Below are 26,118 nucleotides of genomic sequence, written 5' to 3'. Positions count from 1 at the left end.
GAGGATCTGGAAGGAACGGCTGATGACGTCGGCAAGGACGTTCAGGCAGCCGGGCAGATAGCGAGCCGAGATCAGGATCTAAGAGAGAGTCTCGCATGCTCGGCTGGACCACAGCCGAGATCGGGACCCGCCCTGTTTGTTGGAATAAGCAGAGACCGCCGTGTTGTCGTAAAGAAACAACAAATGGGTGCACTGGAAAGCGGAGAGAAAGTGATGAAACAGAAGCCAAGGAGTGTTCATCCACTGAGGCGTGGTCTGCTGCGACCAGACCCCGAAACGGAACTGAGACGTCCCAGCCGTGTGACGTCGGATTCCAGACTGGACTGAGCGCCGCCTGAAAAGGGCGCGCCTGCAGTTTGTATAAACGACGTTGAGTTGGACGGACTGCCCACTCCCGTGAATCGAACACCATGCCTTGGTGCAACACCCCGGGGACAACCAAAATTGTGCCGTAAAGTCCCAAGAAGGGGTGGCCGAGAAACTCCTCTATAGCCTGCTTCCGCAGAAAGAGAAGGATTTCCGCCTGTAAAGTCTCCTGAGCGTCTGGGCTGACCGGAAACCGGAAGTTGGCCGGCGCCCTGGACGAAGGGGCTTTGCCTTCCTGCCAAGGAAGGCGGAACCCCGATCGAATCACCCCCATGCTCCATAGGCTGCTTGTCCGAGACAGCCAAGCTGTCAGGACCCGGAAGAGGCCGCCTGCTACCAAAAGGGTAGAGGCTGGGGGGGGTGACTGGATCGGGGGTGGCTCATTGGGGGTTGGGCTTGCGCCCAGACCCCCGCTTCCCAAAGGAAGGTTTACGCTGGTAAGGACGGGACCGTGACCCACCCCTACCTGCGCGAGACGACTGCTGCCCAGAAGAGCTGTCTGGCGCTGACGTAGAACTCCGTGGTTTGTTGCTGTGCTGCTTAAGAGCGAGTTCCGTCAGTTGCACCACATGTTGGTCACGAGTTTCCTCAGTTTGCTGCCGAAGGGCATCCAAAGAGCGAGACCCCAGCAACGCACCCTCTGAAAAGGGAGAGACTCTCAAAGAGTCTATGGTGGCCTTATCCGTCAGGCGAGAGCCGTTAAGAAAAGCCTCGCGCCTCCAGAACACCACCTGAGAGTAGAGCCGAGCAGCAAGCGTCATCTGACTGTCAGTGACCTTCGCAAGCGCCGCCAGGAGCATGGCAGCATCAGCCTCAATAGCATCGTCACGAAACCTAAAAGGCTCGATGGACGAAGCGATGGCTCTCGTGAGAGACCGGATGAGCGTTTCCGCTAAAGAGGTCAGTTCAAGGGAAGAACGCCCGCTTTCCTCCAGCCCGAGTAGACTCTGTTCCGTACAAACGGAAGTCCTATCTCGGCTATAACCATCCTGCCGCAAGCGAGCCAGTTCCGGAGTCACCGGAAGTGGAGCTGTGGGCAGCGAAAAAGAGGAGAGAAGAGAATGTGGCCTGCTAGGCAGCCGCGATCTTCTTGAGTTGGCTGGGAGGCCGCCGCCTGCCTGAGCCGAGGTTAACCAAGGCTGGGCAGAAGGGGGGGCTTCCCCATGAGCAGCCAAAAGAGGGTAGGGTGTGTTAGCGTCCGCCAACACCTGAGCCATCACAAACGGGACGGAAGGAGATTCCATGAAACGGAACTTCGCCCTCGTGTCCCCCGCGCCCGCAAAGTCTGCCAAAGCAGAAGGAGGGGGTGCGACAACAGTAGAGTCGGCGGAGACACCCTCAGGGAAGTACCGTGAGGTTATCTCCGCAGCCAACTCCAGAGTAGGGCCCAGCTTATTGGGAATCCGTAAGGGGGTAACGGATTCGGAACGATCCTCATCCCCTTCCTGTTCCTCTCCAAAACCTTCCTGATCTCCATCAGAAGGAGGGTCCGGTAAACCGGAAACCCACCCGTCCACGGAAGCGGAAGTGGCTAGAGTCGGTTGAACAATAGACGGAAGCGCCGCAAACTGTCCACCAACAGCACCGCCGACAACCGGAACCGCCGCGGCGGAACCGGAAGTCGGGGCCGGAAGTCGATGCGTAACCAGGGACGGGATAGCAGGGACACTGCCACCGGAACCACTAGCCCGCTGTCCTCCACCGGAAGTGCCTGCCACAGCACAACCGGAAGTCGAGGACGACAATCCGCGGGCAGGCCCGACCGGAAGCCCCGAGGGGCAACCAGAGGAGCCTACCCCCTGCGAACTCCAACCAGGAACGGCGGCAGCCGAACCAAGAGCTACAGGTCGATGACCGCCGACAGAATCTTGTAGGCCAGAGCTGGGCAAACAAGACGCTGCTGCCTGCCCCCCAGAGGCCGGGACAGCCGAAACTGATCCCAGGGGGGCAGGCTGGCGCGCTTCGCCGCTCCCTAGCGCACCCGCCACGTGATGGACGGTGTACTGCCGGGGAGGAGCCGTCTGCGAACCCGGCAACGCAAGAGCGTAACCCGGGCCCGCAGGCAAGTGTGAGCCCCCAAAAAGATGGGGACTCCCACAAACGCCGCCCAACGCCGAAGCGCTGGAACCGGGCGGCGCTAAGGCCGCGAACCCCCCTGACAAGGCAGGGGAATCCGCAACCGAACCAGAAAAATCCGGCCCGAGATCGGCCGACGTGATCGTCGCGGACGGCCGCAGCCTAGAAAGAGAAGCCACCCCCCCCACGCCAGGCGGGAGGGGAGCGACAGGCCTTTCCGCCGAATGTAAGGCAACTAGGTCATGTTTCAGAGTTGCGAACATAGCCAGAATTTCTTCCCGCGACACGGACTCGCTAGACCGTGGCGTCTGCGAGCGCGAGAGAGGAGAAGAAGAACGTTCCCGCGTAGGGAAAACCGGTGACGGTGACGTAGAGTCGAGCGAAACCCGTTCTGTCTTCTTAGTCACCGGGTCCGTAACCAGAATTAAAGAAGTAGGCTGTGAAGAAGCCACAGAGGCACGCGTCTTTGATTTAGACTTAGACTTGTCTTTATCCTTCTCTTTTCCCGGTGAAGAGAGTAGGGAAACAAGTTTGCCCTTGCTTTTTGAGTTTTTGTCCGCCATTTGCAATATCGAACACGCGCACGTGGAGATGAATTACAACAGCGAAAATCCTCAAACGAACGAAAAAACTCGAACGAACGCAGCGAAGAGATAGTGAAACGATCTTACCTAAAGATAGCAACGCAAAGACCAGGGTCAAATGGCCTTCCACGAAGGCCAAGGCAAAAAATATGCCGGAGTACCACAACACGTCTGTGCAGGAGTGTTGAAGTGGGTGGAATGACGGCCGGTAGCAGGACCGCGCATGTGCGGGTTACCGGTAGGGGAGGTGACTCCCGTCCTTGACTACGGATTGTTTTTCTTAGGGAGTTACTTCCCCCCTTACCAGGGTCGAGTACTACTTCAATATCTTAGCAATGAACTGAAGTTAATGCCATTTATGTGAGTTGAGGTAAGAATATGTGATTGAATTAAAATTTACAAATACAAAATAAGGCCTATCAGTGAACATTATCTGCTGCACGATAACCCTCGAGACAGAAGAGAGACAATTAAAGGACAAGCAAGCCAGCCTGCCTTACCACAGTAAACCACTGTCAAAATTCCTCCTTACCAATGTTCAACATATTAAAGTAACCTTTATTATTGTCATACATTACACTAAACTTTGTCATTTTTTTCCAAAATATTTTCACTTTGGAAATGATTGTGTCCAGACTGGTAAGGCAAGTGATAACTTGAGAAAAAGTTCAGGAAAAACCGCAGCAGTCAAAAGTTGCCGCAATCTAAAAGCATCTGAATCTCGGAGAAGCTAGTATTTATAAGTGTGAACAAAGAAGATAATCAAGTCCAAATCATCTCTTAAGAATATACAAAGGACTACTAGAAGTAAAATTGTCTTCATGTTTCCTTTTTGTGTAAAATAGCAGGAAAAATCTCATTCAAACACTTGCGAGCACAATGTCCGTTATTATCCAAAAACACATAACAACAATGAAAGTTTTGTTTCCAGACTTTGCAAGCTAGAATAAAAACTCAATCACAGCTAGATTTGATACAAATCAAACCATATAAAATAACAAGAGAAACAGTAAATCATGAACAGAATAAAACACCACGAAAATTGCAATACACAAAGCAAAAATAAGATTAAGTCAGAGACCAGATACATCAGTCCTGGTACCAGACCGTATAATAATAACAATTCTGAAATATGTACAATCTTTCAAATATTGTGAGCTAGGTATGGCAAGTAATCTGAGTCTCTACGCAATACATTTAACACACAAATAAACAACAAAATGTAGACCACAAATAGATGTAGATACCTCAAAAACATAATACAAAGTATTTTACAGTTTATGTTCATTGCAGCACCTTTTTCACTGAACCCTAGTGTAGGTTTGAAACATAAAACCCACTGTTTTATTTTTCCCTCCATATTAAGTGTTCAGCTACTTTTCTGTACAAGTTTAATTCATTTGAAGCGTCATACTATTTTTCAAAGCTCATTGCCCAACAGCTCTCTTTAATTTTAATAAATGCAAAATCATCTTTATTCCTTCCTTTTCAAACTTTGACAGCCTAAAGCCCGCTTCAGGCTACTACAAAGCATGCAAATCAAGCCAGTTAGCTACTTGTTTTCAGTTCACTTACGGTACATATTACAGGTTGCGTTGATGAGTGAATAAAATACCTTGACCCTCATGGTAGACAACAAAATGGTAGCCTCCAACCTTAATACTTCATAGCCTTTCTTTGTTTGAAAAGATTATGTATTTCTCAGCAGTTTTGCGATAAGTCAAACACACATGAAATGACAGCCGTAGACCCAAAAAACATGGACTCTACAACCACTCCCAGTGCAAAATTGTCATGGCAGTTAAAAGTTCCAGTCTTCAAAACGGATCAGGGCGGGGATGTAGCTCAGTCGGTAGCGCGCTGGATTTGTATCCAGTTGGCCGCTGTCAGCGTGAGTTCGTCCCCACGTTCGGCGAGAGATTTATTTCTAAGAGTCAACTTTATGTGCAGACTCTCCTCGGTGTCCGAACACCCCCGTGTGTACACGCAAGCACAAGACCAAGTGCGCACGAAAAAGATCCTGTAATCCATGTCAGAGTTCGGTGGGTTATAGAAACACGAAAATACCCAGCATGCTTCCTCCGAAAGCGGCGTAAGGCTGCCTAAATGGCGGGGTAAAAACGGTCATACACGTAAAAGTCGTGGGAGTTTCAACCCATGAACGAACAAACAAACAAAACGGATCATCATTGAGCAGAAGAACTAAACTGTGATTTTCACACCTTGCACACACATCTGGTCGATATCGCGGAGCTTATGTTTTAACTGCTGTTTAAACACACTAAGTTGTGGGGAGTTTTGAACCTACGGCAAAGATCACTATCAATCAATCAATCAATGAGTCTTATATCGCGCATATTCCGTGGGTACAGTTCTAGGCGCTCTGCAGTGATGCCGTGTGAGATGAAATTTTATACGGCCAGTAGATTGCAGCCATTTCGGCGCATATTTACCTTTCACGGCCTATTATTCCAAGTCACACGGGTATAGGTAGACAATTATTAACTGTGCCTAAGCAATTTTGCCAGGAAAGACCCTTTTGTCAATCGTGGGATCTTTAACGTGCAAACCCAATGTAGTGTACACGGGGGGAGGTTCGGACACCGAAGAGAGTCTGCACACAAAGTTGACTCTGTGAAATAAATTTCCGCCGAACCTGGGATCGAACTCACGCTGACAGCGGCCAACTGAATACAAATCCAGCGCGCTACCAACTGAGCTATATCCCCGCTAGCAGGCTGGACTTTAACATGTCATATAACAAAAGCTGGACTGAATACAAAAGCAAAACAAATCCAGTGCATGAAACCTTACACGCGTGATGTCAGGCATTTTATATTAGTTTACTTTTATTGTTGCTGTAACTTTTTGGGTCTAATCCAACCATGATTTTTGTCTTCTCTCAGAATGTTCTAATGTATCAGCAAATGCAAGGGAGAAAACTCTTCTACATCAGACATTTCCAGTTGTGGTTTATATCAAAGCAGAGATGTGACAAACAGTTTATTCATTGTGGTGTGTCTTGCAGGGAAAATACTGTACTTGGCGGGTTGAATGTCACAACCTTGAACATACACCTGACACAAAGAGAGAAATGTTGAAGGAAAGGAAGTTTCCAGAACAGTAATTTTGAAAAGATGCAATAGAAGCAAAACACCCCACAGAAATCCGAAACATGATGAGGTTTGTTAAAACAAAAAAATCTGTCAAAAAATGGGAAGGGACAGATGAAGACCAAAAAATAGTAAAGTTAATTTACTGGGAAATGTCAGCGAAACAATATTTCAATAATAATGAAAAAAGCTGACTGAATTCAGCTCGCAATTTTTATGGGTGCAAAAGGTGTCCAAAACATATACAGTCAATTCTAACTGGAAAATACAAGTTTACATACAAAAACACATACATGTATGAAAGTTTCCATTTAAAAATGCTGTCATCTGACAAAACAAAACAAAATCAGAAGAATTCTCATATTTTTCAGGTAATCACAAACATGTTTCTCGACAGATTGCCTTTTGTGGGAAAACCAAACGATTCAGTTTAAATAAGAGAGAGAGAGAGAGAGAGAGAGAGAGAGAGAGAGAGAGAGAGAGAGATCCATTTTTACAGCAAGAGCGTATACTCGTAGCATCGTCAGTACACCGCTCGATGCAAAGGCAGTGAAATTGACAAGAAGAGCGGGGTAGTAGTTGCGCTGAGAAGGATAGCACGCTTTTCTCTATCTCTATTCTTTTTAACTTTCTGAGCGTGTTTTTAATCTAAACATATCACATCTATATGTTTTTGGAATCAGGAACCCACAAGGAATAAGATGAAATTGTTTTTAAATCGATTTCGGAAATTTTATTTTAATAATAATTTTTATATTTTTAATTTTCAGATCTTGTTTTTAATCCGAATATAACATATTTATATGTTTTTGGAATCAGAAAATGATGAAGAATAAGATAAACGTAAATTTGGATCGTTTTAAAAACAATTTTTTTTTTTACAATTTTCAGATTTTTAATGAGCAAAGTCATTAATTAATTTTTAAGCCACCAAGCGGAAATGCAATACCAAAGTCCGGCCTTCGTCGAAGATTGCTTGGCCAAAATTTCAATCAATTTGATTGAAAAATGAGGGTGTGACAGTGCCGCCTCAACTTTTACAAAAAGCCGGATATGACGTCATCAAAGGTATTTATCGAAAAAAAGAAAAAAACGTCCGGGGATATCATTCAGAGGAACTCTCATGTCAAATTTCATAAAGATCGGTCCAGTAGTTTGGTCTGAATCGCTCTACACACACACACCACAACCCTCATCTCGATTCCCCCCTCTACGTTAAAACATTTAGTCAAAACTTGACTAAATGTAAAAAGAGTTTAAGGTAATAACCTCTCTTTGATTTCTAGAATAAGTACATTAGAAACATCCTTGTTAGGACAATCAATTTAATATACATTTAATCTGTTAGTGTCATGATCAGTCTTTTAAATATGTCAAGAAACCAAACCCCTTCACAACAAGTTGGAAGGCGAGGGACAAGAGGAAAATTCACAAAGGAACAGTAAGAGAAAACAGACCAGGTCTTTTTTTGTATAAATAATAAATACATAGACGCATACAGTAGATGCTTCTAGGAAAACTTAGTTTTCTGCATCATAACACACACACAGCTTCATTTAAAAAGTATGTACATCATGTGATTTGAAATAAATAAACCCAAAGCAAATAAATTACTTGCCAAAAATCTGGCCAATTAACATCTGTAAAACTGAAATAAAAACTGTGTAACAGCATACCTTTGCACAACATTTTGTCACCAAAGCTGATATGCATTGTGCTTTTTTATCAACTTGAAATGGCTCTTGTAATGCTCAGTCTTACAAAGAAAACTTTTTCATTTTTCTTCTCTTTCATCTGTGTCTGTTACTTTCTCCAGTCTTTAGAGAAGTCCAGATTATGCTATGACATCAGCGAGAGAGAACAACCCATAAATATACATGTAAATACATGGCATATGCATCTCAGTTTCTGGTCTAAAAGCAAGCAATTATTTTTGGCATGCTGTCATTGCACTTCTTTTCAAGAATACATGTACTCAGTTTTTCTGTCTTTTCCACTGAAGTATGAAGCCTGTTCAACTTTCAAGACACAATCTGACTTCTCTTAGAAATCCATGAACAACCATGTCTAAGATCATAAATGACAAGTCTTAAGACGGTCAGATAAATTTTGTTGTAAATGAATAATGAAAATGAGATGCAGCCTCTTGGAATAGAATAACATATAAAGTCATAAAAGAGAAGAGAAAAAACTTCCTTGTATAAAACGAATGCCTGACAATTCAAGCAGACCAATAAAGGGTAGTCAGCCCTCTGTACCCAACAAAGCAATAGAAAATTTTTCTCATGCAATGTATGTATTATTTTAACTTTTTATTTTGTACTCAAATCTTGTCATACAATAAAGTTCTCACAGCAACTACACCAACAGTTCAGACACAGGAAAAGATAACACTGAGAGAAGAAAGTCTACTCCATTTTTGTCAGGTTTCTTCAAGGGTCTCGACATAATATTGTTTCTCCAGCAGGTAGGCCTTAAACTTCTGAGGCAAGGGCAGAAGGTCAACGTGGTCTCTCCTGACACGACGAAGAACCAGAAAGCGACACATGTGCTGCAGTGACGGCACACGGCAGAAGCGCGACACAGGGTACAAAAGTTGAATCGGCAGCGGGGGTGAGCCTGGGCCCGATGGCCGGAGGAAGTAGAGAAACCGTCCGTTTTTGGAGTTCTGCACAGTCTGTTCAATGAACTGACAGATCTGGGCTTTGCCGTGGGAGTCTGGCTGTGACCAGAAACTGAAGAGACCTAAACAAAAAAGACACCAGACTGAGTGAAGAGACTGTTCTGCTCCCACACAAAATGTATTAAAGACATGTTGATGTCAGTATAGTGGACCCCCATTTTAAGACTAACTTGAGAACAAACATTAAGTCTTTCCACCATTCTACAAACTTTGTCATAAAAATCACCACAAAAGTGTAATGCAAACAACAACAACAACAACAACAACAACAAAATAGCTTCTCCACGGGAAGGTTAATGTTGATAAAACCAAGGGTCAAATTGTACAAAGTGAAACCAATCCTGTGTACAAGCATACAAGCTACACATAAAAAGCACTGGAGATAAATCCATCACGTCAATCAGATTTTGATCATGTGTGTCAATGATCTAAATTCGTATACATACATAATTGGGCACCCTGTGCCTGTATGGTGGTGTTTAAACACATATGTTTCCTGATACAGCTAGGAGATAAGTCCCTAACTTCAATCAGATTTTGAGAATGTGTGTCAATGATCTATATTCGTATAAACTGGGCACCCTGTGCCTGTAGTGTGGTGTTTAAACACATATGTTTCCTGATACAGCTAGGGTCTCTCTCTTTCATCCAACACAGATGGGCAAGCTACGCAGAATTTTCCGTTCAAACTGACATTGTACACAAAGTATTACATTCATAAAAAAAAAGTAACAGAAATGGACTTTGTACACAGGAAGTTTGATTTTCGTCTCATTATGAACTGGGGTCAGGTCGAGTAAGGGTAAGGGTGATTAGTCTCAAAAGAAGACATGAGGAGATGCTGTCTGTGTTTACTTTGTATGTGTTCAGGAAATAACACATGTTCACTAACACACTCGGGCGGGGATGTAGCTCAGTCAGTAGCGCGCTGGATTTGTATCCAGTTGGCCGCTGTCAGCGTGAGTTCGTCCCCACGTTCGGCGAAAGATTTATTTCTCAGAGTCAACTTTGTGTGCAGACTCTCCTCGGTGTCCGAACACCCCCGTGTGTACACGCAAGCACAAGACCAAGTGCGCACGAAAAAGATCCTGTAATCCATGTCAGAGTTCGGTGGGTTATAGAAACACGAAAATACCCAGCATGCTTCCTCCGAAAGCGGCGTATGGCTGCCTAAATGGCGGGGTAAAAACGGTCATACACATAAAAAGCCGTGGGAGTTTCAGCCCATGAACGAACAAACTAACACACTCACGTACAACAAACACACCACATCATGCAAATGGGCACTCTTCCACACCAACACATACTCACACACAAACTTGCACACACACCGACACAGACAGACAGACAAACAGACACAGACACTTAGAAATCACCTTTGTGATGTTCAATGCGTGTATGGTGAACTTGTCCCATGGATTTAAAGGACAGGGAGAGGATGTAGTTCTCATTTGAAGAGTCACGCACCAGAAAAGATCCGTCACGCTTGTCGATCAATTTACTCTCAGACTCTTCGTAACTTAGAGGACCCCAATACCAGCCACACTGAAAGAAAATACAGAAAATGATGTGCATTTTGTTGACCAGAAAACTAAGCAGTGAAGAGAGAGAGAGAGAGAGAGAGAGAGAGAGAGAGAGAGAGAGAGAGAGAGAGAGAGAGAGAGAGAGAGAGAGAGAGAGAGAGAGAGAGAGAGAGAGCTCTACCAGGAAATAAATAGGGAGAGAGAGAGATAGAGTTATACACATCCATATGTATCCACAAATGGCTTTGTGACAATGTTCTTAATAACACTGACTGGAACACCACATATGATCACCACCCCCAAAAAACAACAAGATAATAAAAACAAAGAGAACAAAAGAACAGAAATACATGTATACCTCAACCACATCCAAACAAAAAATCCTCTACTTACATCTTTCAGCTGTCTCATGCTCTCCAAAAAGTCCCTGTGTGCTTTGGAGGCAGCAATAGAACCTGAACAAAAAAAGACTCGTTTTTATTCACTAAATCTTGGACTAATTGAAATTTCAGCCGGTGCAGTGGCAGTCCACACAAAAGAACCGTGGTACCAGAAAACTTCACATTTCCTTCAATCTTTTGGATGCTATTGCAATTTTGAAATCAAATCAAAGGGTTCTTGTTAACCAGAAAGTGCTGGTATTTCACTGGTAAAAATCTCAAAATAATGGATATGAAATTATCAACCAGCCATACATATTCGTTGATATTTTGTTTGACCGGTTTCTTCTTGATGGTCACTTTGTTTTAGACTGGTTTTGACCCGTTGGCATAACATAATTCCTCTGGGAGCGAGGATGATAATACCAGGTGGTTTTTTTAAATGGCTTGCGATCACTGCATTATACCTTTAAAGTTTCTCATCACAACACTAACAGTTTTTGACCTGATGAACTTCGCTACATGTGAAACTGTACAAAGGAGGAAAGGGGGGGAAAGCAATGTCACGATGTGCACAGCAAGAGATCCGTTCCCATGTCCACAGTAAAACCAACATATAGGAGCAAGAAGCTGAGTGTCAAAGCTGAGGTGTAAGTGACAGTGTGTGTCCCCAGTCCCGTCCTGTTGTGGGGGAAGCAGTGGAGGAAGCTGAGTCCGTTAGGTCCGGAAAGAAGGACAACCCTAGTGAGTGTCACTGTAACAGCAGTTTGCTGGTGACCATATACACCTCTCCCCCCTCCTTTCTTCATAGGAGGATAAACAGAGTGACCAGTCGTACATATACCCCCCCCCTCCTCCCCCTCCCCACTGGAGAATAATCTGAGTGATTGTGATCCTGTCCGTCCCACTCACCTTTCCCCACACGAGGATAAAAGTGAATGACTGTCACTGTAACAACACTGTAGGTGTGACCCCGGACACCACCCCCCCCCCCCCCTCCCCCCGTCAATCAGTAAACGAAAGGTTGCTGCAGCAAAAAAACGAACCTTCCTTTGTTGACACACAACACCTCGCCTCCTCCCTCTTTGTTTTGACAGCGCTGGACGAGCCGGCATCTGACACACTTCGACACAACTTGACTTTGCGCACGTCCTTCGAATGACGGGCATTCCCCGCAGAGCCCGCATGCCTAGAACCGCAGTACACCGACTTGCACGTCGACGACACATGCGATAATGACGACGGTTCTGATAACTGACGAAAGCACAAAGGATGAAGATGAGGGTGAGGGTCTTTGTGGTAAAACTTTGGCGGCGACAAAGACACGGGCAGAAGGGGCAGAGGCCTCTGTCCCAGGCCCATCTTTCACAGGAAATGACTGCACTGAAAAAACTATTGCACGTACTGCTCGAGAATCCAAAACTCTCCTTCCCTTCCTTGTTCTCTCACTCTCCTTCTGCCTGCCACTCCCCCGTTTTTCCTCCCCGTTTCTCTACCAGTTTTCTGAGACTCCAAGAATCTGGTTTCCATTTACTTATAATCAGTCAAGCAGCCGGAAACGGGCGGCTGCCTAGGATTTGATGCGAATGAAGTGTGGGCGGGGAGGAGGGGAGGGGAAGAGCCTTTTTTTTTTTTTAAAGGGGGGGGGGGGGGGATGACGGTGATGGGTATAAGATGGGGGTGGTGGTGGGGTACTTAAAAAAGTTCTTCAACGAGACGAATGAATGAAAGTGGCTAGGAACCAATGGGATGGGGTAGGTTGGGGGTGGGGTGCGCTGGAAGAAGGGGAGAGGTATAATGTTTTGGTTTAGCAACTGTTTCGAGTATTTTTTTTAAAGTTCTTTGACGAGACGAAAGGGGCTGGAACCAAGGGGGTGGCGTGGGGTGCGATGGAGGAAGGGGAGAGGTATAATGGCATCTTTCTTTATTTGGTGTTTAACGTCGTTTTCAACCACGAAGGTTATATCGCGACGGGGGAAAGAGGGAGATGGGATAGAGCCAATTGTCAATTGTTTCTTGTTCACAAAAGCACTAATCAAAAATTTGCTCCAGGGGCTTGCAACGTAGTAGTACAATATATTACCTCACTGGGAGAATGCAAGTTTCAAGGACTTAACATTTCTTACATACGGCTTGACTAAAATCTTACAAACATTGACTATATTCTATACAAGAAACACTTAACAAGGGTAAAAGGAGAAACAGAATGCGTTAGTCGCCTCTTACGACATGCTGGGGAGCATCGGGTAAATTCTTCCCCCCTAACCCGCGGGGGGTGGTATAATGGCAACTGTTTCGAGTTTTTAAAAAGTTCTTGACGAGACGACTGAATGAAAAGGGCTGGGAACCAACGGGGTGGCGTAGGGTTGGGGTTGGGTGCGATGGAGGAAGGGGAGAGGTATAATGTTTGGGTTTAGCAACTGTTTTCAGTTTCATAAAAAAAACAACACGTTCTTTGACGAGAAGACTGAACGAAAGGGGCTGGGGAATCAACGTAGGGGTGGAGAGGAAAGGGGGTGTTGAACCTTTCCACGGTACGGCTCTTTGATGAGGAAAAGAAGCCAAGCTGCAACTTCAAGGCAACCCAGCTAAAAGTATACAGGGGATGCATCAACTCACCAATTGTAAAGTAAAGATGGAATGTCTGAAATGCTCTTTTCTACCCATCCGCTTACCCCCTATACGTAAGAACGGGAACAATAAGACAGCAAAACACAAGAGCAATAACGATCGGGATCACAAACCTTTGCATCCACTTTTCGGCAGCACGGATCAATAGCGGCATTAGCTTAATTTTAACCCAGCGCATGTCACCAAGGACGGACTGAAGAATTCGTTCATCGACCTTTACCGTCTTACAAGGACACCCAATTAACAGACTCAACAAGCCGCAAGTGGCCCTTATTTGTCCGTTCAATTTCATCAATACCAAAGTTTCAAAGACCAACCAAGTCTACGCAACGCTTGGTCCCCAAAAAGCACAGAAATAAATCAATATCCACAGCATGTTCTTCTGAATGTCCTCCCCTCCCAGCCCTCCCTAGGGGTCTCGACATTGCCTGTCCCGACGCAGAAAGCCGGAGACTCCATATCGTCTCAGATTTTACAGCAAGGATTTTATAAGGAAATTCTATCAGCGAATGACAGTGTTGTGTCAAGCTTTCTCTAGTAATGTCACAGCTGTAGTAGCGTTCCCCATTATCATGGGTGAACACTTCGGTAACATCGCAGGTGCACTGGGTAAAAACAGTATTGTCATGAATATTACCGTAGCAAACGCAAGGTTTTACAGAGATGTGCAGGTCACCAACGACAACAGCGAAGAGCTTTTTCCATCAGAGGTGAACTCTTAGTGACGCAGACGCACAGATTTAAGTACGAATAAAATGGATTAAAACAGCATCCTTCAGATCACGGGATAAAAAAACTTACCTCACGAAAGCAAGGTTTTATAAAGAGGTGCTGTTCGCAAACGACAGCGGCGCGTCAAGCCCTCTCAACAGACGCACAGGATTAAAAGAGCATCCTTCAGACTTGAGCAGCTGTTGCTGCACCGAGACGGAATCATGAATGAAATAGGCGGTGACGTGAACGTAATACGAGGGTTGAAAAAAAACACCCACCCCAAAAACCGAAGGACTGCGAGTTGGAAGAGGGAGGGGGTTAGAATGAGTTTATGGCGGGTGGGGGCACGTCTTCGGAGGCCGGGATGGAGTGACAGATGCCAACAAACGTAAATCGTGGTAAGAAACGGTACGTCTGCGATTTGATTGGAGGACAAACGGGGCAGCAAATCGAGTGCAAAGAATGGGGGTGGAGGAGCCGAAGAGCTGGAAAATCGAAAGCCAAGACGGCGGGGTGGGGGCAGAGACTGAGAAATTGCTTTGATGTTTTGTTGTTGTTCAAAGATCATATATAAAAAAAAAAGTAAGCACATTTTTTTAGTTGTTAACATGACTACGTAATTTTGGTACAATGTCAACTTTCTGCAAGGGTGCCTTTAGTCAAACAACATAGGGGCAGGGGGGGGGGGGGGGGGGGGGCCGCAGTGGACAGGATCGATACTGACGTGCCGCGGCAAAAGAACCCAACACGGCCAGTAAAATGCCTCACCTCTTGCAGGCGAATGCACGACTTGTTGATAATACTTACCACTTTTAGAACTTGCAACCAGCAGCAATCTATGACCGTGACTTTTAAAAATATGTTCACGCGCACACACAAAGAACAGGGAGGGGGTACAGGGGTCTGGTGGGTAGCACGGGGTGAGGAAGGGGGAAGGGGTTGAGGGGAGAGGGATGGAGGGAAGGAGATGGAGGATGCAGGAGAGAGGGAAACGATGGCAAGCCGAGCGTGTTGAAGTGCACCCAGGTGGGGACAAATTTCACAGCGGCGCACGTGGACGACAGAAATGAATTACGTGAAACCCCATACATCCCCCTACTCGTACTCCCCATTAGCCAGTAGTCTACTCCCCCCCATCTTCTGCCAGATGGAGTCAGCCGACATCCGCCCACACAGACGACAAAGAGAAAGGTTGGCTTCTGAAAATGAAATGTCAGTAGGCGAAAACGTGTTGTTGCTTCCAGGTCGCCTCGGAATGTCTGCCGATTTTTTTTTCTCCAGGTACCCTTCCGAGAGACGTCCAAGTTAAACAAATGGAAGGTTGTAACAAGGCACAGAACGTGGAAAATATATTATTGCATCATCGCAACAGACAGACAGGCTGTAAAACTGCGTGGGATGTTGAACAAAATCAGGAGCCGTATTGCACGTGAAGCTTATTATTGCCTGCTTCTTTGACATTAGTTACACTAACTAACACTGATTACGACTGGTGGGAAACAAGATGAATATTATTCTGACCGGCGACTGGAAACACGTTACTTCTATGGTCACTGATGGGTGTGACTCAGTCTTACATAATGTTTACAACCGCACAAGGCCCTGACTTTATTGTCTGTCTATTATATGAACATGGAATGTGTCACTCTACGCTTTTTCCCTCGGATAATCAATTTCTTTTTCAAGAAAAACTGCGCTAGGCATCACCTTATCCACCTCACACACACACGCATGCACACAAAACAGTTTTCAAAACAACAATTACATAGATCTATAACATTCATAGACAGAAATTTAACAGTTCATCAAGTTCAATATGTAAAAATAATTTTAAAAAGAGAGAGAGAGAGAGAGAGAGAGAGAGAGAGAGAGAGAGAGAGAGAGAGAGAGAATTTGCAAGTGGGACGGCGTTTTTTTAGGGGGCTTACTGAAAATGTTACAGATGCCCATGATATGAGCAAAAGGCATGCACATCACATGATTTGTTCACTCTCCTAATGACCTGCTTAAAAGCTCAACCCTAAGTTGCAAAAAGCTGCAGTGACACTAGTTTGACTTTCATGACTGGCCCTTGGACGCGTGCATGGGTTTTAACTCAATTTTACTTCCTTGTTTGTACAACTGTAGCAAGACATGAAACCAAGTCACTGCCCTAGTCACAGGATGGGAGAGGGTCGCTGGAAATGTGTAACGGGTGTTATAGGTTATGGAAAGTAGTGCACAAAGATGGATCATTTAAAACACTTCACACTTCCAGCTTTTTATGTGAAATCAGAGGAATTATAAACAGGATATAAAACAAAATCTTGAGCTAGCAAACTTATTATTAAACCATCACTTCTTTCCGTTATAAATTATCTCCCGACTGATGGCAATCCTTTTCATGGCAAATACTCATGCAGCAATTTAGAACTAGAGAACTATATTCTTGCTCTCTCCGCCAGACTATAATTATGGTCCTTCAGGAACTGATCATGAGATTCAGAGACATACAAATTCATGCAGAAGTTTTTCTTCAGTTTAGTATGACTAAGTCATTTTTTTCTTGCACTCCAAGAAGACCACACATTTCTTTGTTCCATTCCTTCATCTGTTTTCATTCACAAGATCTCTCTTCTGCACATGATGCTTTTCGTTCACCTGACACCAAATTTGTAAGCAGCTGTTTCCATTATAGAAGGACCTAAGCTGTACCATGTTACTACCACAGGCACTTGAAGGTGTGTTTTCTGTGTGTGTGTGTGTGTGTGTGGCGCACCTTTATTGGCTTTAAATCTGTGTGCATACATTTAGGGTTGACAAGTGTTTACAATTGCTTTCACTATCATCACTTTTGATTTTTAACTTGCAAAGCTATTCAGGAACAAGGAACATTTTTACATTATGCCTTTCCCTTATCACATGCCAAGAACTAATTTTAGTAACCACACCTCCCTTGATGTTGTGCTCTCTTTTTTTTATTACACACATATTATTCTTTCGCTTTCCTGTCTCTATAAGAGAAACAACTGTCTTTGAAACTAAACTAGTATAAGAGATTTTTTTGGCTTAAATCAAAACTAGTACAAGAGACTTGTGATTAAAAACTAAAGGGGGGAGGGTGCAACATAAACTTAAAGAGTGAGTAAGAATGCACTTCAGCTCACTAAAAGTAAAACAACATTGTGTGATTGGCTTGACAATATCCGATTAAAATATGCTCACTTGCATGCTTACACTCGACAGTGACACACATACATAACAACCTATCAGAATCATAACTTTCAACAGAAGTTTCAAAAACCTGCAATCAAGTACATGACATGTAACTGGATTTCAAGCACCTGTGTCTTCTTATGAGCATCATTCTGGTAAAAAGCTGATCATGTAAGGGGGTGGGGGTGGGGGTGAATCTCAAAGAAAAAGGGTGAATGAGCAAACTCTCTTTATACATGTAGTAAAGAAGAAGGAAAGGGGGGTGGGGAGGGACAGGAGGAGGAATGTGGTGTAAGGTGCCTCCCAAAGGTATTAACTATCATGTAACACTGGGAGAACATGAAAGAAACGTCTGGGGCAGACCTGTTTACCCCCAAAATAATGGTCAAGTCAAGAAATAGTAATCTGATGACCAAAATAGTAACCCAGTGGTAACAAACAACAACATTAGTAACACAAACCTTAGTTAAAACACATTTGAAAATCGTAGTCTGAACTCAAACGGAGTATTCTCCCCCCCCCCCCCCCCCCCCCCCCCAAATCCTAAAAAATAGTAATAAATTACTCCAAAATAGTAAGGGTAAACAGGTCTGCTGGGGGCAACAGCTACCTTCGTGCCAAAAATTGTGTTTATGCCTGCTTTTCATTACTCACATTATTTCTTCCCATTGACCCCTTTGATTTTTTGATGCAATGTTACCTGTACCCAGGTAGCCAAATATTAAAGGGGTCTGCAGAGTTTAGAACTCACTCTCCCAGCTTGCTAGCACAAAATAAACACTTGTCTCATGCACATGCACACACACACACGCAGACGTCTGTAAAAAAAAAGAAGCTAAACTACTGCATTTGTTCTGAAACCCCTGCATGTTTGTTTGTTATACATTTTGTTAAAATGGCTTTGACTTTGAGCCAGTCACAGTCTCAACGATCTCCTTCATTCTTGTTACGTAAAGCAGCAACTGAGTTCCAGTTACCGGAAGATCTTGTGCTGAGGCAGGAAGGGCATAGGGGAACAATTAATGAATTAGGTAATTACTCAATTTAGAACTTGAATGTTACCCTGATGAACTTGCCCCTAGTCCTACACCAAGCCAACCGATTTTGAAATGATGAAATGTAAAACATCAAAGGACAAAAAAAGACACAGTGTGTATCAAAGTAACAAGAAGCATTAGATCCTTTTGAGTGAACAGTCAACATCAGTCATGTTAGCCTAGTCTGCATTTGATGACTGGCCAGCTGAGCATGCAGATACTTTCATATCTTGTTTCTGCCCCGAGTGTTGAGGAAGTAAATGCAAACATATTAGTGAATACGAATACGAATACGAATACTTTATTATCTCATACAGAGAAATTTCAGTGTGGTGCACATTAAAAGACAAAACAAATAATAAGACAACAGATAAAAATACCATACGAAGCATACTACACTCGCGCACGCATATGTACACTAACAGGAATAGTAACATGATTCCAAATAGGTAAATTGCCGTCAGCTTTAGCTAAAAGTTTACCGCTAAAAACTATCATTATCACAGGACTAGATATGTCATTGAACAATATTTATCACAGGACTAGTCATTCGAGGGTTATCACACTCAGCATAAGGGTGCACATCAAAGAATATAAAAAATATTCATCACAGAAATCAGTGCATATGTTCACCGGCACACATACTAGTTTTAATTAACTTAGGTATTTAAAAAGCCAATTGACTTTGGAATAAAACTGTTCTTAGTTCTGAGCGTGCGGAATCTGGGAGTGCGGAGGCGACGTCCTGAGGGCAGGACCTCAAAGTGGTGAGCGAGCACATGACTACTATCCTGGATGATGCAGCGGGCCTTTCGCACCACACGTCGTTCATACAGCACAGTCAGTCCTTCCTGTCTCACCCCCACAATCTTACCACATGTGTTCACCACCCGCCCAAGCACATTCTTACTCTTCACACACAGACCTCCATACCAGCAGATGAAAGAGAAAGTGAGAATGGATTCAATGAATGAAGTATAGAATGTTTGGTGCTGCTATACATATGTATTCTTTCTGTTTTTATAAACTTGAGAATGACAGAACGGCAGTGAAAATATTATAATACATGTATTATGCATGTTAGTTTCATGTGTATGCACAGCATCAGCCTCACTCACACACACAAAACCACACCAACAAAAAAACTATACATGTGCAGTATTGGCGTTAACCGTTAACCGGTAATTACCTGTATTTTACGGGTTGAAATTAGAAAATACAGGAACAAAATTGGCTGCCGGTATGACCTACTGGTTGATTTTTAGAACTACCGTTTTCTTTCACTGGTAAAACAACAAAAGCAGTACTCTGAGTTGGACTCTTACTGGTTCTAATGGCCAGCCTACCGGGTTTTTCTGGACTGTTTGCATCATAAAAGTTTGTGTACTACCGGTTTCAAAAAATACTAGTGCCATCACTGAGGTGTTCATACACAAGTACAGAGGTAATTATCCTAAAAATACTCACTTGAATGTCTGCGATTGCTGCGGGAAGTGGGGCTACGTACACCATCCCGCTCCACAAAGAGACCCGATGGAATCTCCATGGATTTGACGTTCCTAGGAGTTGCGTTTGGATTGCCAATTCGACGATGTGGCCGATGTAATGGCAGTGGTGGGGGCGTATCATCTTCTTTAGGCTTTTTCTCCAGGCGCTGCCGCAGTTGTCTTAGGGATACATGGATGGGAGGACCAATAGGAGGACTCTGATCCTTTCCCTCCAAGTCATCGGGATCTGTTTCGTTGTCAAGCACATTGTTTAAAGTGTCTGAAGAGGAGGCTGTCAATGAGGATATATCAGAAGGTGATGACACGGACAAATGATGGGGTGATGAAGAAGAAGAAGATGGGGTAGATGCGCCATCTTTGGAATCATTTTTTGAGCAAGATTCGGGTTTGGGTGTGATGCAGTCTTCATTTTGATTCTGTGAGCCACTTGCCTCTTCATCTTGAAGATGTTCAGTTTTTTTTAGAGTTTCTGAACCAGACAAACCTACTAGAGGAGCTTCCGAGAGAGGTGTTGTCTGTGCAGAGAGGTGAGCTCCTTCTGCCCCTGTGCTGTCTGAATTTCCATGAGAGTCATCTGTCTCGTTTCCACACATACTATCGGAAGCACTGACAATCATGACATCCTCTGGCAGTTCATTGTTCTCTGATTTTTCAGACGGGTTATCAACCTCAGGAGAAGGGTCTTCGTCTATAAACATGAGATTGTCCTCTTTCTTCTCCTCTATGTTTTCTACAGGTTCCATGGGCTCAGACTCTTTGGCTTCAACTCTCGCTGGAATGTCTTCGTAAATATTGTCTGTCGGTGTAAGTGTTGTCTGGGGGTCCTGCAGATCAGGTCGAGAGGGATCAGCATCTGGAACAGCGTAATCGTTCTCTAGCGGAGACGCCTGTTCCAATCTCATGGTAAGCACTGGGCCTTCTTCAACAAATGCCTTCATTCTTGTGGTTTTGGGTCTGGCTCCTCCATTGTTGCACAGAGTCTCTGAGCTAACTCTACTGTTCTGCTCTCCACTGGCAGAGAAATTGTTAGATTTTGATTCAGCATTAGAACTATACGCACCACACTGAGAGTCTGTCATGTCTTGCCGAGCTGCCAAGTCTTCCTCTGAATAATTTCTAGCAGGAAGAGGGGGAGGGACTGGACTGTCGGAGCTCTCTGCCTCCATCATGGCAAGTAAGTCAGCAGGGGTAAGGGAATTTCTCTGGGACTTTGACTGGTCAACAAACAACCCACTGGTACGCTGTTCTGCAGTGGTGAGGGATGTCTGTGAGAGGGACTGCTTCTGGGATTTTTTCCTGATCAGGACCTTGGCATTAGAATACAGATCGTCCTCGTCCAGCGCAGAACTATTTAGCGAAGAAGTGGACGTCACCATGGGGTCACTGTCAGCTGTGAGAGCGGGGACTCCATTGACCGGCACTACTGAAGGAGTTCTTGTGGATTCTCTTGACTGTTCAGAGTTGTCAGAGAGCACTGCAGAGTTACTGAATACTGAGCTTGCAACGCTGTGTGCCTGACTCTCCTTACTGCTGCCAGGGCTGTCTGTGAAAGGGCTGTCCAGTCCACTGTCTCGCCCATTCATATCATAACTTGTTCTGATCTTCACTTGCAGTGGCTGCCTGGTTGATGTCCTAGTTCTGTTGGTGGAAAGATTATCCGGTGAAGCGTAGTGGCCAAAGTCACCCTGCGAGCGTACCTTACGTCGAATGTTGTCAAGGGTTTCATAGTCAGGGTCAATATCTTCAACAATGTCATTTTTATTCTCTTTGCTTTCACTTCGAAGGCAAACTCCTGAAGCACCTGCCACTGGTTCTTGTTCTGCGATGGTAACTACTAAAACTTCCTCGTTCGTCCCCTCAGCGTAACTTTTGCTGCCCATCTTGATCCCAGAGGGGCTTCTTCTGTCCTTGCGAATCAGCACCACCTCCTCTTTATCCGCCTTGGACCTGCGAGACGCTTTCTGGGGACTGGACCTTGCGCCAACCTTTACAGCACTACTGCTGCTCTCCCTCACTGGAGAATCAGTGCTCCTACTTCGTCGGGATGAAGGGCTTCCATCCTCCTGTTCCGGGGCTGGGCCTGAGCTGGTGCCTAAATCATACTTGCCTTTGCTGCGGAGCCTCAAACACCTGCGGATTTTAGTGAAGAAGCCCTCCCCTGGGTGAGCCATTAGCATGGCTCCAGCAGGAAGAGTTACAGACTTGGACTTCATCTCCCGCTTGCTGGGCTTTCTCTCCCGCTTCTCTGCACTAGCACCTGCCTCCATTGTGACTCTTTCCCGCCTGGGGTAACTCACTGATGCCAAATATCCATTTTACTGTTTGTTAAAGTGTGTGTCTGGAGGCATCATCCCTGTCCTTTAAATGGATCCCATAGTGAAACCACCAGCAAGTTTGCGATACTGTTGAATCACTCCCTATTTCAGAGCTCGATCCGAGTTTGTGCTGCTGCCCATCGTGTTCCGACCTGCAATGAACAGTAATATTAATACATACGTGTACATGTATACATTAACAACTGATCTTGTCAGGGTGTTAGGGTGTTGAAAATACAGTGGTACCTGAGATGAAAGGACACCTTTGGGACCAGGCAAAAGTGTCCCTACATTGCAGGTGGCCTGTCATGACAGGTATATTTTGGTAGAAACAATAGAGAAATGGACAACAGATGGTGTCCTTTTACTTGTTAGTTTATGGGAGGTGTCCTCTCATCGGAGGGGCCACTCATAGAAGGTACCACTGTACAATAGAAATATTGTACATCACTCATCTATGACTTGTTTCCTGTCACACAGTCATATATATATATATATCCTGAATCTAAATAAAGAGAAGACTGAAACAACAACCGGTACTAATAGTGATAGTGGTATGTTGGCTTGCAAACTGAAAATGAACTGATTGAACTGAAGAAGCATTTCACAACACCTCTGGCAAGCACTAAATCTAGAACTATAATGATCACCATACTCAGTGCAAAAATATGCATGTGACGATGTGTAATTAAAAGGTCGATCAGTCAGCCATTTGATAGTTTAACTTTAAAGTTGCAATTCAATGCAGGACTAGCAGTAATGCCTCATTTATCAATGAACTTTTGTTTTGATTTGACAATTTGCAATGACTGAATAAGTTATGCTTTAATTATAGTATTATGCAAAACTTATTTTCTGTATCCATGTCAACATGTGTACACACTTAAAGAAAAGAACTGCCTTTATACTGCCTATACGTTTCACCACATTCAATTCATACCTCTGTTGTTTTAAATGAAACAGCCACTTCATTCTACTTAGGAGACCTTTAAATATCATATAGCCCAAATCTAAATGATGGAGGCCATCAAATTACAAATGGTTAATGCTCATACAGGAATGAGAAATACTTGTGATACGGAGCCAGGCTTGGACTTAATTAGACCAAAGTTTAGTGGTCAGCTCCTCTGCAGGCCGTTTTGCGGCATAAGAGTACTAAGACATCCCAGAAGGTTATACCGCCACGCCTGAGAAACCCTTCGCCCGCCGCATCAGCTTGTACACAGGAGAACAAAAATGGCGGCCATAGTGTTTGTGTTTCCTTTCGACGACGTTACTTTCTTTAATACTACGGTTCTAGCGCATGAATTGCACCAATTAACTTTATTAAGGGATAAAAAAGTATTTTAATTCTAGATCTTTTAAAGAAAACTTGACTGTAAATATTACCTATAAATTTAACTATCGTATTCTACAACGATGTCGTCAAACCTTTCTTCTCTTGTAGTAATCAACGCCTATTTTGTCTGTCAAACTCGATCGCATCGCACAAAAGCATGTCGTTTCTCAAGCACAGAAAGCGACTACTGAGGGTGCTCTTGCAAAGACACATAAGGCTGGTTATCTGTTTGCCAATATGCCATTGAATTTTACTTTTAGACTCCCAGCCACTTATCTTCATCAGCTCTGGTTAAGAATCTAACTACAGCATATCATTATCAATGGAGTAATGTAACCATTACCAATGCATGGTGTAGAACTCAATTATAGTTGTACTATTCTTTTGATTGAGTTCCTATCTAAGCTGAATACATTTTTATTTTAAGTTTGAGCTATTTTATTTTCAAATTTCAATCCGAAAAAAATACGCAAACTTTGACAACATGTACACGACAACCACAACAGCAACAACGTCAAGCGCACCTTTTTTTTTTAAATTTAGTGCACTGAGCAACGTTAATTGTGATCTAGAGTACCTTAATTGTCCTGTTGAGAAACACAAAAGTTACTCTATAATTTATTCAAGCACAATTTTAAAATAACAAAGTACCCATATGATTATTCGGAAACATGCTAGACGATAAACTCCATTAAGCAGTCATGTAAGTTGTAACTAACTTGGTTCAATTTCCTGGATGAGAGGAATTTAACAGCCTAACAGGCTTACACCGTGCATCGAATTATTTCCCTCTTCTTGCTCCAAACTAATCCACGGAAGAATGAGTGACTCAGACTCCGAGTGGATCGAATCTCAAGAGTATCAATTTTTGATATCCGTCGATCGATGTACCACAGAATTACATTTGCTGCACAAAACTATTCTGTCGATAACATAGAAAGCACACGCACTTTTGCACATACACCACAGAAACAAAAATCCAATGTTCTTATTTTGAAATGCGACCTAACCTGATGGTTCACTGCGCGTAGCAGAAGCCACAAATTATTGAACAGGAAGTTTGATGGATTTCCAGTTCGCGAGAATCTGCACTATTCTGCGAGATTTAAAAAGTAGGATTTTGACTAAAATATTTACATTAAAAAATGGGTCAGCTACACGAGTCATAAACTGTGTATAGTTTTGGTTTCATGAATTTCAAAGTATAACATAATTTGTTTTACGAAGAGTGACTCACTTAAATTGTTGAGAAAATAATATATACCAATCTATAACCTAATTTTGGCACAACCTTGCGCATGCGTGTTCTCTTCTGCTAAATTCAGCGCACTGACTGAGCACGTTGCTTTTGCAGCGCAACATCGACAGCGAAAATGCTTGTTTTATTTGAAACAGCGGCAGGCTATGCCGTTTTCAAGGTTTGCATATGTTAAAGCAGTTCGATTTGTAAATATGTGTAACTCTTATGTCGTTTGTGATAATTAAATGAAATAGCTTGTGCTTCCAGACGCTTTCTGAGTCTGACCACGTGCACGTGGTGAATGGCGCCCTTTAACAGTAACTGTTAGTCGCAATGTAAACCCCTCCTCTGCGTTTGTATCCCCTTTCCTGGCTGATAAGGATCAATAATCACTGGCTAAAGTTAGTGGAGAACAATAGGCTATATTGCTAAGTACCGAGTTTATGCGTACATGGTGCAGAGCACTGGAGAACGTGGATATTTGGATACGCAGGTATTGAGGCCGTGTATTGTTACGGTGACGGGACTCGGGAGGCTCAAGAGCCACCGACCATCGTGGATAATTCACTGAAGAATTATGTTTTAAATCAAAATTAATAACTTGTCTTTTTTATGTAGGAAGGTAGTGGCATATCGGTTAAGAAAGCCTTTTAACTTGCTTAGCAGCAGAATTCCCATGAAGGACTGGGTAGGCCTGGCCTATTGACTTAATTGGCACAAAATAGCCGAAGTCGGCTCCTGTGACGTACTCCCCATGAACACCACCATGTAGGGCATCCAGAGATCCAGATCAAAGCAAGAGAGTGGGTTTGCCAGATCATCAGTCTTCCAAGCTCTCGCAATCTTTAAAGCATGTGGTACAGCTATCTCGCGAGAGCTGCTAAGGACGAGGATCGTAATTCTCGCATCTTTCGAAGCATAACAAAGAACATCTCTCGCGAGGGCTGCTCAGATCACAGGCGGAAGGTATCGTCCACTGGACTACTACTATCATCACAGAAAGACTACAAGGTACGTCACTCACCTTCGAGTCTTCTGTGTGCTTGGAGTCGCTTCCTGGGGAAAAATATTGTTCAAGACGGTTTGCCTCTTCCTACAGTCTGTGTAAGGTCAAATAAATACAGTTGAATGATTGTTTGAACTGTATGTACTTTTCAGCTTCCGTCCCTTGCAGGTTGTTTTTAACCATCATTTGGACGAATCTTCGTTTGCGAGCCGCTAACTTCCACTCGGCGTCAAACTCATTCATCCGCACCGAATATGCATACCAGCGCTCATTGGTTAATAACAGGATATTCGAAGGTTATTTTCCCGTGATTGCTGCACTATATTTACATATGTTTTAGACCAATGAGCGCTGGTATGCATATTCGGTGCGGATGCATGAGTTTGACGCCGAGTGGAAGTTAGCGGC

The 26,118-nt window shown here is 44.0% G+C and overlaps 2 protein-coding genes and 1 long non-coding RNA gene across 3 annotated transcripts in view; 2 read left to right on the top strand and 1 right to left on the bottom strand.

Moving 5' to 3' along the window:
* LOC138958758 (uncharacterized) overlaps positions 1 to 26,118 on the top strand; it is a 381,866-nt gene that overhangs the window by 305,189 nt on the left and 50,559 nt on the right. The window lies entirely within an intron of this gene.
* On the bottom strand, positions 6,926 to 24,554 carry LOC138958746 (dentin sialophosphoprotein-like). Its single transcript, XM_070330023.1, has 5 exons — positions 24,475 to 24,554; positions 19,770 to 22,277; positions 10,739 to 10,800; positions 10,199 to 10,367; positions 6,926 to 8,884 (listed from the first exon to the last, which is right to left on the bottom strand). Exons 2-5 carry the CDS (start codon positions 22,075 to 22,077, stop codon positions 8,562 to 8,564), a joined length of 2,862 nt encoding a protein of 953 aa, XP_070186124.1. The 5' UTR covers positions 22,078 to 22,277; positions 24,475 to 24,554; the 3' UTR covers positions 6,926 to 8,561.
* The window catches only part of LOC138958751 (nucleolar protein 58-like), a 33,844-nt gene continuing 32,487 nt past the window's right edge, over positions 24,762 to 26,118 (top strand). Inside the window, exon 1 of the mRNA XM_070330029.1 lies at positions 24,762 to 24,882. Within this exon, the coding sequence (XP_070186130.1) occupies positions 24,838 to 24,882 (45 nt within the window). The 5' untranslated portion in view covers positions 24,762 to 24,837. The remainder of the gene's footprint in view (positions 24,883 to 26,118) is intronic.

Source organism: Littorina saxatilis, linkage group LG2 (genome assembly GCF_037325665.1).
Source record: "Littorina saxatilis isolate snail1 linkage group LG2, US_GU_Lsax_2.0, whole genome shotgun sequence".
NCBI lineage: Eukaryota > Metazoa > Mollusca > Gastropoda > Littorinimorpha > Littorinidae > Littorina > Littorina saxatilis.
This window is presented reverse-complemented; position numbering and strand designations above follow the sequence as displayed.

Bases quoted from the DNA above. Each gene is read 5' to 3' on its own strand.
- LOC138958746 (XM_070330023.1), bottom strand. From the start codon at position 22,077: ATGGAGGCAGGTGCTAGTGCAGAGAAGCGGGAGAGAAAGCCCAGCAAG. The intron at 10,801-19,769 runs GTGAGTATTTTT...TTTTTTGTTCAG, and splicing joins CAGCAATCGCAGACATTCAA to GTTCTATTGCTGCCTCCAAA. The intron at 8,885-10,198 runs GTGATTTCTAAG...TTTTTTGTTTAG, and splicing joins ACGCATTGAACATCACAAAG to GTCTCTTCAGTTTCTGGTCA.